We start from the raw sequence: 14,384 nt of genomic DNA, 5'->3' as shown, positions 1-14,384 counted from the left end.
AGCCACCGCCAGCCAAGCGCCACTCCACGCACACCGCCAGCCAAGCGCCACTCCACGCACACCGCCAGCCAAGCGCCACTAGCCATTATTTAGGTCTGGTTGGCCTTTTCTTTAATCGGCTAAGGTGGACTAAGCTCTTTATTTTCCACTCTCCACTTATGAACTGGTGGGAGAAATACTTCAAAGTGAATTCCTTCTTAGCTTTTAAGATCAGACTTAATGGTAAAATACATTTTTGTTAAATTAAACACAAAAGTAACTTTGCAAAAATATTCGTTAGATTGCCTGGACAGGAACTGGATTAAAACCTGTTCTACCAGCTATCACACTTCCAGAGCTGGAATACACAAGAGGTAACAACTCTGGCCCGGAGAATAATAACTTGCTTCGAGGCCCAAGAAAGGCCAATGGGTGTTAACTGTTGACTCCCTAAAAATGATTAGCTATCTAAGAGTGGACAGGAACAGTTGGCAGAACAAAGGACAGGTTTAGCAATACCTCTTTGGACTAGTGAAGGCAAAGAAGGGCTTCTCTGTTCACCCTGAGGAACCTTCTAGACAATAAGGCTTTAGCCACAGTAGGAGAAAAACCCAGTTTTGACCTTGTCAGGTAGAGAAGGGTCCAAGAAACTGAAGACATGCCTTCTCGATGGCATCTCTACCCAACCATCTAGAGACAAGGGCTCCTGGGTAATTTTACATTAAGGCAAAGACGAATAGCTGCAAAAGAAAGGTGGGGAGTGCAAGAAAATTGTTACGATTGAGCAGTAGAAATCTTCAAATCAATGGCTAATGTGCAGTATATATCTGGCACCTCCACCACCACCTCTTCAAAATATTCTTGCACCAGAGAAGGCTCCACCTGTTAGAAGATGAATCCAGACTTCTGGCTACCCTTGGAAGGACTCAAACAAGGACTTTTAAATCCTGCTTGCACTCAGGGACGGGAACTGTATCAAAGGGTCAAGTGGTTGGCCTTCTGTTTACCTGCTTCAGGAACACAAAAAGCAGGACTCCTAATTTCCAAGACCCTGCAGGAGACCTGGCTAGAGTGAGACCTGCTACCTAGAAGCAGCCTGCTCTGAGTAGCTAGGGACTGCAGGACTGACCAGAAGAAGTGTTCCTAGTTGTTGGAGACTAGGTCTGAAGGTAAAACCTCTGACCAGGACAACCAGCTTAGTGTATCTAACATCTCTTCTCAATTGCACATGGCTTGAATTGGATGAGTCAACACAGCATTGCAGAACTGTCATAAGCACCGACTACATATGTGCTATAAAGATGCAAATCCCTTCATTCAGCTAGTAACTGTGTTACCTGCTATGCATCCTACGACAAAAAGCAACATCTCATTCTAAAAGTTATGCATCCACTCCAAGGGGAGCAGAGCAGGCTTTCCAGTTCCAGCACCATATTTAGAACTTGCCCAATTAATGTTATCCCCTGAGATGATACTATTAATAACTGGCTTTAGTAGATTGTCAACACTCTGATCAGTCAGCAATCATCGTTGGGACAGATGTTGCTGTACAGTCTGTTGAGGTGTTGTGAATACTCTTGGTCCTGAAGAAAGGTCAAATGGTAGGAAGATGAATTGAAAGTGATGTTGCCTAGCTTAAACTGTAGACATTTTCTCTGACATGCCAGGTTGGGAATATTAAAGCATGAATGGTGGAAATCCTGTGACACCAGATACCTCTATTTCGAAGAATTGGCAGAATGGTGACCATGTTGAAACTGTTTCCAAAGGAATCCTTTTAGAAAGCAAAGCTCAGTTTTTGTGAGAGACCTCTATCTCTGCCGGGCATTAAATAGAATCTGGAACAGCACCTAGTTCTGAGGTGGGCACTCCCTCTATTACCCCTTTTTGAGAACCAGAAAGGAAAGAGGTATTTCACCAGGATAATTGTTTGAGTGGTCGTTGTTATGGAAAGATGAATGACAAAGGCATAAATTGGAGGAGTACCAAAATGTCCATTTGGCCAGATATAATCTTCCTCGATTGATTGAAACTAACTGCCACCAGTCTTCACACAAGCGTGTCACAGCACACCATTAATATGTTTTTCACAGTTGCTTGAGGGAAGCTATAGTGGAGAAGGGATAACTGCTGTTTCATCTACCTGTAATTCTGCTCTTAAAGAAGTAAACAAATTACAGTTAGGGAGTATATAGTTGTTGATGAGGTTGTTTTACTGTTTCATATGCTGTGGAACATACGATAGGTCTAATGATATTGCCTAGCTGCGTAGGTTAATTTCAATGTATGGGCTGGCGTTATGCTCTGTGTACATGTCTTCAGTAAACAGTCTGGCCATCAAACGGGATGCCCACTAATCATGCTTCCACATCACTGGAAATTTCTGTCAAACGCATCCACACAAGGTGACTAATTTCTGAACCCGTAGATCACGCCATGGCATCAACAAAACATAGGGTGTTGACAGACTTTATGGCTACCTCGTTTGCATTCTTCAGCAAATACAAAAATGGGAAATGCAGGTGTCAAGGCAAACATGAAAATTCTAACTGTGCCATCTCTAAAAACACAATGGAATACATTTCTATGGGGCAGGCTATGTTGCCACCAATATATGGCTGCTATGCATCCTACGGCATCTATCATCTTGGACTGTCTGGGGATGTTTCAGTGATATATTGTGATTAAACTTGACTGAGGTCACCTGCACCAAAGGCAACCCAGGGTCAGTTGGGGCAAATGTTGCATTGCCACAAGCATATTCATTACAGGGACTAATTGAGACTTTTCCTAAGTGGTTTCATGTTATCCAAACATGCATCAATAAATGCTAATAGAGGTAAGGATTCTGAATAGCAACAGTAAGAAATCCTGTAAACTAGTGTAGAGACATTTCCAGACCCTCTGCAGCTTTCTTCACAATTGTCAGAAAGGAGGTATGGGCTCGACTTTATCATTCCCATTCACTTACTAGGGATGTAAAATTGGCACACCGACTGGTTTGAAAATGGGATTGCCATTTGACATGCAACATATGTAGAAATTAGTTGTACTGCAAATTGTCTTTAGCAGATGAGGTTAAAAGCAGACCTCCATCCCAGCATTTACTTTCTGAAATTGGGAACATTTCTGTAAAGCAGCATGTATCCATTAAAGGCATTAACCCTTGTATGCTCATGACGAGCTGAGCTCGTCATGACATACAGTGCTCGGGTGCTATGAGCCCCACCCACGGGGGGAGTGCTGGCGCTCCCCCCGTGGGTGCCCGATCTCAATCTTGTTTACGGGGAAGGCAGGGGAAGACCTTCCCCTGCCTCCCCCCACCATCAATGACATCAGCGCACGAGGTGCCCTGACGTAATTGGAGGTTCCCTTTCTCCTCCGACGCACAGGGAAGCCATTTGCTTCCTGCGCGCCGGAGGAGAAACAGGTAAGTTTGGGGGCTGGAGCGATTTAAACTAAAGAGGCATCGGGGGAAAGGAAAGGGTTTTCCTTTCCCTCGATGCCTCTTTAGAGCGTTCCTGCTGCACGATCGTGCGATCGTGCAGCAGGAATGCCCACTAGACGCCAGGGATTATTTTTTGTGTGCATTTGCCATGTTCGGGGAGCGGCCCCTTGGGCAAGGGTCGCTCCCACTTTTGGGGGCAATTACATTTGCTTTGTCTGCCCCGGGGGGGGGGGGGGCAGAGTTTAAATATTTTATTATAAAAACCATGCACTGGGGCAAAGAGCAGGGGAGTGGCCTCTTGGGCAAGGGTCACTCTCCTTTTGGGGGCCATTTTGAGTAGCCCTAATGTTTTTTTGTTTTGTTTTGGGGAGCGACCCCTTGGACAAGGGTCGCTCCCCTTTAGGGGGCATGTTGTAAACCTTTGGCTGCCCCCAGGGGGGGTCAAATTCTTAGAAATTGAATAGGATGTGCTGGGGAGTGGCCCCTTCGGCAAGGGTCACTCCCCTTGGGGGCCATTTTAGGTAGCCCACAATGTTTGTTTTGTGTAGGGGGGCGACCACCTAAGACAAGGGTACAAGGGTCGCGCCCCTCTTGTGGGCAATCAGGTAGGCTTCGTCTGCCAACCTTGGGGGGGGGGGGGGGGGGTGGCAATTTTATTTTAGATTTTCGGATGTGCTGGGGATTGGCCCCTTGGAGAAGTGTCACTCCCCTAGGTGGCCATTTTAGGAACCCCACGTTTTTTTGTTTTTTTTGGGTATCGTCCCCTTAGGTAAGGGTCGCTCCCTTTTGGGGGCCATCCTTTTTGCTTTGTTTGCCCCCCTTGGGGGGGGGCAAATTAAAACTTTTAATAATGTATTTGACACACTGTGCCAATTGTGTAAATGTAGTGGGGAGTGGCCCCTTTGGCAAAGGTCACTACCCTTTTTTGGTACATATATTTTGCCTTGCCATTTTGGTATGTCCAAGATGTTAGGTTGTAGCTCACTCCAGCACCCCCAGTTCAGACATGGCCATATGCAAATGAGTCTGACCCTATGCCTCATGGGAGCAGTCCAGCCCAAACTGCCAAGTCATATCTTCCCAGGCCCGGAAACATCCATAATGGGACTGGTTACTGGCTAATCAGCCGTTATCAGCCAGGTTAGCTGAGTCCAGTGTCAAAGTGAGCAAGGGACCCACATCTGCCAACTTAGGGCAATCAAAGCGCACAGGGTCAGTCTGATTTGCATATGGCCATGTCTGAACTGGGTTGGTGAAGTGAGCTAAACAATGATGATGGATTAAACTAAGATCAGTTGACTGGGGGGAGTGTTAGATTTGCTCATGCGCTCCGTCCATCATCCCCTTTGGTATCACCTTGAAGGGCAGTTCTGCTGTTTTTTTTTTTGTAGGGCCACTAGGGCAGCAGGGTTTATTTTTATGTTGGGGATCCGCCCCTTGGACATGGGTCGTTCCCCTTTATGGGAGGATGATTGTGGCCTTTTCTGCCCTCTTTGAGTGGCAGAGTAGCAGTATGTGTTTAGTCCTATCTGTCCCCAAGGGGGGGCAGAAGCCACTAGACACCAGAATTCTTTTTTATTTTTGTCTTGGTGGGGGTGGCCTCAAGGGCAAGGGTTGCTCCCCTATTGATGTTATACTGTTAGGCCGTCCTACCCCTTAGCTTGGCAGGTTGGACTGGTGCATATTTGTATATGTGAGTCTAATGTTTTTTCCTTAGTTTTAAATTTGGTCTAAAGCTTTTGATTCCTGTTTGCGGTTTCAACAGTGGTTGTTCTGCAGTTTTATGCAGTTGCATTTTTTAGGTAAGAAAAACATTTTTGTTGTATGTACTCCAAATGAGTAATATTGCAATGTATGAATTATTTTTTTTGTAAGAGGTGTCCTAGTGGCATTTAGTTAGTGTTTTGTGCATGAAAATCTTTGTGATGTGTTTTGCATTGTCTTATGTGTATTTTTTTTCTTTCTTTTTTAGTGGGATATTGTTGATCCATACTGTGTCTGTGCAGAGTACGTGGTGGTGGGTTTAGCTGCGTCTGGCAAGTGTGTGGTTTTGTTTTGCAGTGTATAGGTATTTTTGATAAAGGTGAATTTTGTTCATTGCTTATTTTACATAGTGATTGTTGTTGTTGACTTGTGTGACAAGTTACCTTTATTAGTAATCATTATGGCTAGCCGTAGAATGACTGCTCAGTAGGTGGTTGGTATGCTTCTTGAATCTTCCTCGGAGCCGGATTATGACCCTGACAGTGCGTCTGAGGGAGAGGAGGGAGGGGAAGATCCTGACAGTGAGTTTTCTCTCCACATGGAATCATCGGATGATGAAGGTTCTCTCAGTGCAGATGAAGGGCCTATTATAGAGGAGGATACTGCTGTGCCGATGGTGCAAAAGGCATCTGGATTGCAGACTGAGGCTGTTAGTTTTCCTACTGGAAGTGCTGGACTCTGGGTTGATCCTAACATTGTGCAGCCGGTGTTGGCTGACTTTAGCGGTGATGCAGGGTGTAGAGTGGATTGTGATTTTTTTTTGCCTATACAGTATTTTCAGTTATTTATGGATGATGTATTTTTGGGTGAGATTGTGGAGCAGACTAATTTGTATGCTGAACAGTGACAAACTTAGGCCCCACTCTAGAGCTACCCGGTGGACTCCCACAAATTTGGAAGAGCTGAAGAAGTTTTTGAGTTTGACTTTATTGATGGGTTTGGTAAAGAAGCCGAACCTGGCTTCATATTGGTCTTCCAGTCCCTTGATGGCAACAGCCATATTTCCAGCAGTTATGACTCGTGATCGATATTTACTTTTGCTGCGCATGTTGCATTTTGTGGATAATTCTTTGGCGTTGCCACGTTGTCACCCTGACTGTGACCGTCTTTTTAAGATTCGGCCTGCTCTTGATCACTTTGTTGATTGATTTTCAGAGATTTACATTCCAGAGAAAGAAATATCTATTGTTGAGTCTTTGGTTTTGTTCAAAGGTCGTTTGGTTTTTAGGTAGTACATCCCTAGCAAGAGGGCATGCTATGGAATTAAACTGTATATGTTGTCTGAGAGTAAGACAGGATATGTTTTCAATTTTCGTGTGTACACTGGTAGAGATTCCAATATTGACCCCCTTGGTTGTCCGGCCACTTTTGGAGTTTCAGAGAAAATTGTGTGGGATCTTGCTAGAAGACTGTTCAACAGAGGCCACCATTTGTACCTTGATAACTTCTACACTGCTGTGCAATTGTTTAAGGAATTGTTTAAAGTGGACACTTTTGCATGTGGCACAATCCGCTCTAACCGCAAAGGTTTTCCGAAAGAGCTTATTTGCAAAAAACTTCAGAGGGGTCAGTGCAGTTCCTTGCATAGTGAAGAACTACTAGATGTGAAATTTGTGGACAGGAGGGATGTGTACATGCTGACTATCATCCATGATGAGAGTACTTCATCTGTGCCTGTTTGGGGTCAGCTTGCTGAAGTGGACAAACCTGTGTGCATTCAGGACTACAATAAGCACATGGGTGGTGTTGACAGAGTAGATTGGAGGTTGGAACCTTACACTGCTATTCGGAAGGCTTATGTTTGGTATAGGAAGTTGGCCATCCATTTTTTCAACTTAGCAACTTTCAATGCTTTTATTGTGTTCAAGGAGTGTTCTCCTGCATCCAAGTTGACATTTCTTCAGTTTCAGCACTCTGTGATATCTAGCCTTGTTGTTGTGGAACAAGTAAGTGTTTCTAGATTTGGAGTGGTGGAGGATGTGACTCGATTGAAAGTTCGCCACTTTCCTGATTACATTCCTCCCACATCTGCAAAAGACTTTCCCACTAGGAGATGTAGAGTCTGTTGGCGAAGAGGTTTGCGGAAGGAGACTCGTCTTTTCTGCCCTGGGTGTCCTTCTAACCCTGGGCTGTGTGTGACTGCTTGTTATAGAGCTTACCACACACAAAATAATGTTGGGGAGTATCCATGAGAGGTAAAATGAACTGCCTGGTCTGTATTTTTTAAAATGTGTATTCTGTATTAAGGTTGGCATTAGGGCAATGTATTTAGTTTCAGATTTTGTGTTACTAGATTTGTATCTATTTGCAATTTGTTTGTGTTTGTTTTGTAAAAAAAACTTCAAAATGTGATGGTGCGTGTAGGCTGGCGTTTGGCTGGTGATGTAGGTGGACTGGAGATTGGCTGGCGGTGTGCGTGGATTGGCGCTTGGCTGGCGATGTGCGTGGATTGGTGCTTGGCTGGCGGTGTGCGTGGATTGGTGCTTGGCTGGAAGTGTGCATGGACTGGTGCTTGGCTGGTGGTTTGCGTGGAGTGGCGCTTGGCTGGCGGTGTGCGTGGAGTGGCGCTTGGCTGGCGGTGTGCGTGGAGTGGCGCTTGGCTGGCGGAGTGCGTGGAGTGGCGCTTGGCTGGCGGTGTGCGTGGAGTGGCGCTTGGCTGGAAGTGTGCGTGGAGTGGCGCTTGGCGTGGAGTAGCGCTTGGCTGGCGATGTGCGTGGAGTGGCGCTTGGCTGGCGGTGTGCGTGGAGTGGCGCTTGGCTGGCGGTGTGCGTGGAGTGGCGCTTGCCTGGCGGTGTGCGTGGAGTGGTGCTTGGCTGGCGTGCATGGAGTGGCGCTTGGCTGGTGGTGTGTGTGGATGGCGCTTGGCTGGCGGTGTCCGTGGAGTGGCGTTTGGCTTGCGGTGTGCGTGGAGTGGCGCTTGGCTTGCGGTGTGCGTGGAGTGGCGCTCGGCAGGCAATTTTGAAGTTGCCTCACTACGTTTTGGGCCCTTGCCTGTTGCGGGTACTTGGGCCTCCCACAGAAGTGAGGAACCATTTTTATCGGGAGACCTAGGGGAACACTGGGTGGTAGGAAATTTGTGTGAGCCCAGTGATGCCACGCTTTCCCACACAAAAATGTGTCAAAAAACTGTTTTTTTTCAGCTACAATTGAGGTTTGAAAGGGATTCTGGGTAAGAGAACGTTGGGGGATCCACGCAAGCCAAACCTCCTTGAAAGCCCCCGGGTGTCTACTTTTCAGAAATGTGTGGGTTTCGTAGGTTTCCCTAGATGGCCTTCGAGCACGGGGCCAAAAACCCAGGTGACCGCCCTTGCAAAAGCAGGTGGTTTTGACAAAGGCAATTTTGAAGTCACCTCACTATGTTTTTGGCCATTGCCTGTCGCGGGTACTTGGGCCTCCCACACAAGTGAGGCACCATTTTTATTGGGAGACCTAGGGGAACGCTGGGTGGTAGGAAATTTGAGTGAGCCCGGTGATAATACACTTTCCCACACAAAAATGTGTGAAAAAACAGATTTATTCATCTAAAATTGAGGTTTGCAAGGGATTCTGGATAATAGAATGTTGTGGGATCCACGCAAGCCATACCTCTTTGAAAGCCCCCGGCTGTCTACTTTCCAGAAATTTGTGGGTTTGGTAGGTTTCCCTAGGTGCCGGCAGAGCTAGGGTTCACAAACTACAGCTAGGCACTTTGCCAGAAAAGGGTCATTTTTCACTGTGAAATGGAGGTGTGACCACGTTGCGTTTCGCTCTATTTCCTTTCGCAGGCACTAGGCCGCCGAACACAAGTGGGGTACCATTTTTCTCGGAAGACTTTGGGGAACGCAGTGTGGAAGGAAATTTGTGGATACACGCAGATTCCAGAACTTTCCACCACAGAAATGTGGAAAAAATGTGGAGTTTTTTTGTCAATTTTTTAGGTTTGCAAGGGATTCTGGGTAACAGAACCTGGTGAGAGGCAACCAAGTCACCCCATCCTGGATTCCCCTGGGTGTCTTGTTTTCACAAATGTATAGGTTTGCTAGGTTTCCCTAGGTGCCGGCAAAGCTAGGGTTAAAAAACTACAGCTAGGCACTTTGCCAAAAAAGGGTCATTTTCCATTATGAAATTGAGGTGTGACCCTGTTGTGGTTTGCACCGTTTCCTGTCGCAGGCACTAGGCCGACCCACACAAGTGTGGTACCATTTTTCTCGGAAGACTTTGGGGAACACAGGGTGGAAGAAAATTTGTGGATACAAGCAGATTCTAGAACTTTACACCAGAGAAATGTGGAGAACATTTTTTTTTTGCCAATTTTTTAGGTTTGCAAAGGATTTTGGGTAACAGAACCTGGTGGGAGGCAGTCAAGTCACCCCATCCTGGATTCCCCAGGGTGTCTAATTCTCAAAAATGTATAGGTTTGCTAGGTTTCCCTAGGTGCCGGCAGAGCTAGGATTGATAAACTACAGCTAGGCACTTTGCCAAAAAAGGGTAATTTTTCACTGCGAAATTGAGGCGTGACCACGTTGCATTTTGCGCCGTTTCCTGACGCGGCAAAATGCCGAGCCACACAAGTGAGGTACCGTTTTTATCGGGAGACTTAGGGTAATTTAGATTTGTAAATCAACTGTTATTACCTATTGAGTTTTCATGCATTTCTCCCTTCCGAATGAAAGACATTGTGTAAAAAAAAAGTCATTTTGAAAAATGACCAATAATTCTCATGCTAGTATCAGTATTCCCAATTTTGAAAATGTGCAAATATATACTGTTTCTAAACTCTATAATTTGTACCCAATTCAGAAATACATAGGTGTCTTTCATACCGATTTTTCCATGTATACATTTTCCCAGAATAATCACTCTATACCCGGTACATAATAAAATACCATTGCAAGTTGCTGCTCAGTTTTTGGCTCTGGGTTCGTCGGGTTCTTGGTGAACCTACAAGTCCTATATATCCCCACAACCAGGAAGGTCCAACGGATGTAATGGTATATTGCTTTCAAAGAGCTGTCATAATTACAAGAAGTTACAGGTGAAAACGTTGAGACAAAAGGCTGTTTTTTTCAATTATTTTCAATTTTTCCAATATTTAACTGTTAGTTTCTATAAAGAAACCTTCATGGATTTAAACAAATGACCCCTTTCTGAATTCAGAATTTTGTCTACTTGTCTAAAATGTATAGCTTTCCAGGATCCATTATTGCTTTCATACTCATTTATACCATTAACTGGAAGGAGGTTGACAGCACTAAAAATAGCACAAATAGGCTATGTCCCAGAAAAATGCCAAAACAGTGTGAAAAATGTTGGTTCTCTAACAAAAGACTGTCATTCCCTAAAAACTGGGAAAATGGTGCTTTCAGCCCCACAAATCCTTTTTTGATAACATTTGCAGGGAAAAACCCAGAAGCTTTCATTTGCAGCCCGTTTTTCCCATTTTTCAGAAAAAAACTAACGTTTTACTGTATTTTGCTTAATTTCTGGGACCCGTCCAAGGGAATCCACAAACCCTGGATACCTTTACAATCCCCATGGTGTTGGAAAAAAAGGACGCACATTTGGCGTGGATACCATATGTGGTCAAAAAGTTACAGGGGCCTAAGCGGCACTACCCCAAATAGCCCAAAAAAGGCTTAACACAGAAGGGGAAAAGGCCTAGTAGCGAAGGGGTTAAAGGCACGTTTCCTGCTTTGGAATACTCTGGGGTGAGCAAGGAGTGGTCCTATGGGGACCTGTCTGCTCCCTCCTGGCCCCCAAGCTGCTAACATAATTTACAAAGAGGAAGGTGATCCATTCCCTTTGTGAATCTGTTACCAACCTTACTTAGGAGGTCAATGGATTGCAGTTGCAGTACCAAACCATTGATACATTAATTTAAAAACCGTCAGTAGGAGGAAGTCACACCTGTTACACCCCCGCCTATGTACAATCCGGAAAGGAATCACAAACAGGGCCGGAGTGGAAACCTAAACAAGCCATGGCAATTTTGTCGAACCAGCCCCCACCAGGGGGTATTGGGATTGAGAGAAGGGTGCAAGTGTGAAGCTCTTCTGATTTTGATACTGGGTGCTGATATTGCAGCACTGCTGAAAAACCGGCCGCCAGAAGCAAAACCAGCCTCTACTGCTGCAAAACCGGCCAGACCCTTCCAGCGTCCCGGGGGAAATGCCTGATGCCCGCTACGGCCAGTCCTGTCCTGATCACAACAGGCATTTTATGAATCTGAAATATTTTCCAGCTCATAAAAGGGCTTTCGTACATTAAGAGATGCCCTTTTACAGTGGCAAACCCTGCAGTTTTAAGAATCGCAAGATTTGCAACTACGAATATGCTTTGTACAACGGGCCCATTCTTTTAAAAGATGATGATCAGCAGTAGGAAAATACCACCCTTGTAATGTGACTACAGTCTCTGAGACTAAGAGAAGGTGGAGATCTAAATGAGTGCTTCCTGAGTTCAAAGGTGAATTTGCTTCTCCTATGATGAGCCAAAGTGAAACTGGATATCGATGCTGCCAAATTCTACTCAGTCACTAGACTCAAGTTTCAAATGGTCAATGCATTTATTTATTTTATATACACAGTTCTAAAGCTGAGCGCCTGCCTCAGGAGATAAATGGCAGGTAACAATCCATACTATAACTGACCTGTTATATTTCCTCTCTATCACTTCCTTTATTTTTCACAAAGTTGAAGTATCAAATTCTTGCAGACCTGATGTCATATTTACTGTACTTTTGGTATGATTTTGACTCTTGCGAGCAGGAGCATAATTGGGTTAGAGAACAATGCAGACACTAAGATATTTTATATTCTCTTAATGGTTTTGCTCCTTTTCCTCAAAGACTAAACTAACAAACAAACAGGATGAATTGTACTAGATGATTTGTTCCATAAGTATATTTAGAGAGTGGTCTCTGGCAATACTGGAAGAGGTAATTAGATGACATCTTGAAAGGTTCTTGTACCAGAATATCACTAGATAGTAACTTTAAATGGTGTCAATAAATTAGTGAATACAGTGCAAGACTGCAGGTTAAATTAGTCCTGTTAGCTCGAACGTTGCCTAGATGAAAGCTTCACATTGATATTTGCCGATTGTTCACCTTTCACCATAGTCCCCTCCAGATGTTATTAAACTGCTCATGTAGCTTCAGTATCCATACTTACTTTATAAAAAACTTGATTCCATCTGCTGTGAATGCTTCTTCCCACCCATATGGTAGACCTGAGGAGAAGCACAAATGAGCCTTTATTTGAAATGCCATTTTCACTCACAAATAAGGTTTGCATCATATATAGTAGGTCAAATTAATTTTTTTCAGTTTCTGCAGTATAAACTAAATAGTCTCTCAACAAAAGCAGCTGGTAAATGTTGGTATGTTAATTTCTAAACTCAGATCCTGTCCTGCAGAATTTGCCATTAACTTGAAATAGGATGAAGTAAGTACATTGTGGCCATTAGATGCAACAGATATAATAGGCATTGACAAAGTAAATAGGTCTGGCTAGTAACAAAAAGTGCCTCTTCTTGTATTCAATTATCAATTCATCATACATGTTCTCAATTAAACATCCCTGCAATCCTACATCCATGTATCCACTCGTTGATTCATCCTTGCATTCAGCAACTCACCCACAATACCACAAATAAGCTCAATGATCAGCAATGAGAAACTTTCACTAATAAGTCTGAGCTTTTGGATTTGGCAATGCTTGTTTGGCTTTGAAAATTGATGGCACTACACAAAAGCATACATAAAGTATGCTTTAAGAATAGGTTACTTACCTTAGGTAAGGCTCTTTCTTGTGAATGCTCCATCTAACTGCAGATTACTCACCTTTAGAATGTCTCAAGATGCCAGATTGAATCTGGAGAATTCATCAGCATGCCAGTAGGTTGCCCCGTGTTGTTCTGCAGTGACTCTACGCTGCCCGGGAAGTGAGTGTTCAGAGCAGCATTTATGCCCCTACATACTGACATCAGATTCTCCTTCCACGCCCTCAGATGTGGAGCGTAAAACAATGTGTCTGAGACCATATGCTGCATTTCTCACAGGAGACCTTTTTAGGTCTCGCCTACGTAGCTCGCATGCGCTGAAAAGCAAAAAGACCTTTAGTTGTCGCTTTGGCTTTTCAGCCAAAAACGTGCACGTGTTCCATTGCCTTCAATGGCAACGCGTGCACATCTGGCCATTCACTTGCGGGAGCGAGTGCTGCCATTTGGCAGCAATTATCGCTCCTACAAGGGAATCGCACAGCTCCCCCCCCCTCCTGCTGTCGCGCCAGGTGCGCGCCACCCCCTGCTGCCGGCCGCCTGCCGCGCTTGTTAATTTAATATCCATGCCCACTGCTGCAATTCGATCCCCTCCGTGGGGGAGTTATATTTAGAAGCAGACCAGAAGGAAATTACATCCCTCGCAGATGTTGATCCCAGCAGAAACCTCCCTGCTAATTGCAGCCGGGATTAGGAAGAGATTGCATTGACCGCTGCAAACACAATAGGAATTAAGACGTTTCAAAACCGGACATGGATGTCGTTGCACAGATCAAAGAGGTATATTATGAGGCACTCTGAGGCTGTGGAGGGCATTTCTGTTGTTCAGCTGCACCCATTTTTACTCTTAAACAGGACCAAATTTCCCTTCACATCAAGTGACATATTAGCACCTTATCAAGACTAAACCGGTAGGAAAAAGTATCTGCAGCGTAGAGACCGTGCGTCAAACACTTGTTTCACAGGCACATGCGGAGGCAGCCCTTCACAGCATGGGTCTTTGATTGTAATACGAGTGGAGCTTACATAATTGATAAAGCTGACGAAGGGAGGTTGCCCAAAGCCGCCCCCTTGACTCTATACGTCTGCCTGGAAAACAGCAGACTAGTTAAAGTAGTGCAGCATCGTCACGTGGTAAACGTTGGTGTCCAGTCTTCAGATCCTCACGGTTCCGTCGATGTGCTCGTCGGCATTATCCCAGAGCTGTCAGCCAGCCGCTTGGGCAGGCTGGCCCCGGCCATGTGCAGGTTTTGGTGCTCTGTGTGGTTCAGTTCTGTCTCGGTCCCTGTGCTGAGCAATTCTTCCCCACAATGGGGCAGTCAATGCAATCTACGAGAAGCCCCTGTTTGTGCAATGCAGTACTTTCCTTGGGTGAAACAAGTGTTTTTCAGAGTTTGCTGGGTATTGGTCTCTTCCTGTCGTGTGTGTTTCTTTC

At 45.0% G+C, this 14,384-nt stretch overlaps 1 protein-coding gene across 4 annotated transcripts in view; it reads right to left on the bottom strand.

Moving 5' to 3' along the window:
- Positions 1-14,384, bottom strand: part of STXBP4 (syntaxin binding protein 4) — a 553,950-nt gene that overhangs the window by 20,153 nt on the left and 519,413 nt on the right. For all 4 annotated transcript variants that reach the window (XM_086930861.1, XM_086930863.1, XM_086930862.1 and 1 more), the window contains one exon: positions 12,343-12,400. In XM_086930861.1, coding sequence (XP_086786987.1) covers positions 12,343-12,400 — 58 coding nt within the window. The remainder of the gene's footprint in view (positions 1-12,342; positions 12,401-14,384) is intronic.

Source organism: Lissotriton vulgaris, chromosome 7, assembly GCF_964263255.1.
Source record: "Lissotriton vulgaris chromosome 7, aLisVul1.2, whole genome shotgun sequence".
Taxonomy (NCBI): Eukaryota; Metazoa; Chordata; class Amphibia; order Caudata; family Salamandridae; genus Lissotriton; species Lissotriton vulgaris.
This window is presented reverse-complemented; position numbering and strand designations above follow the sequence as displayed.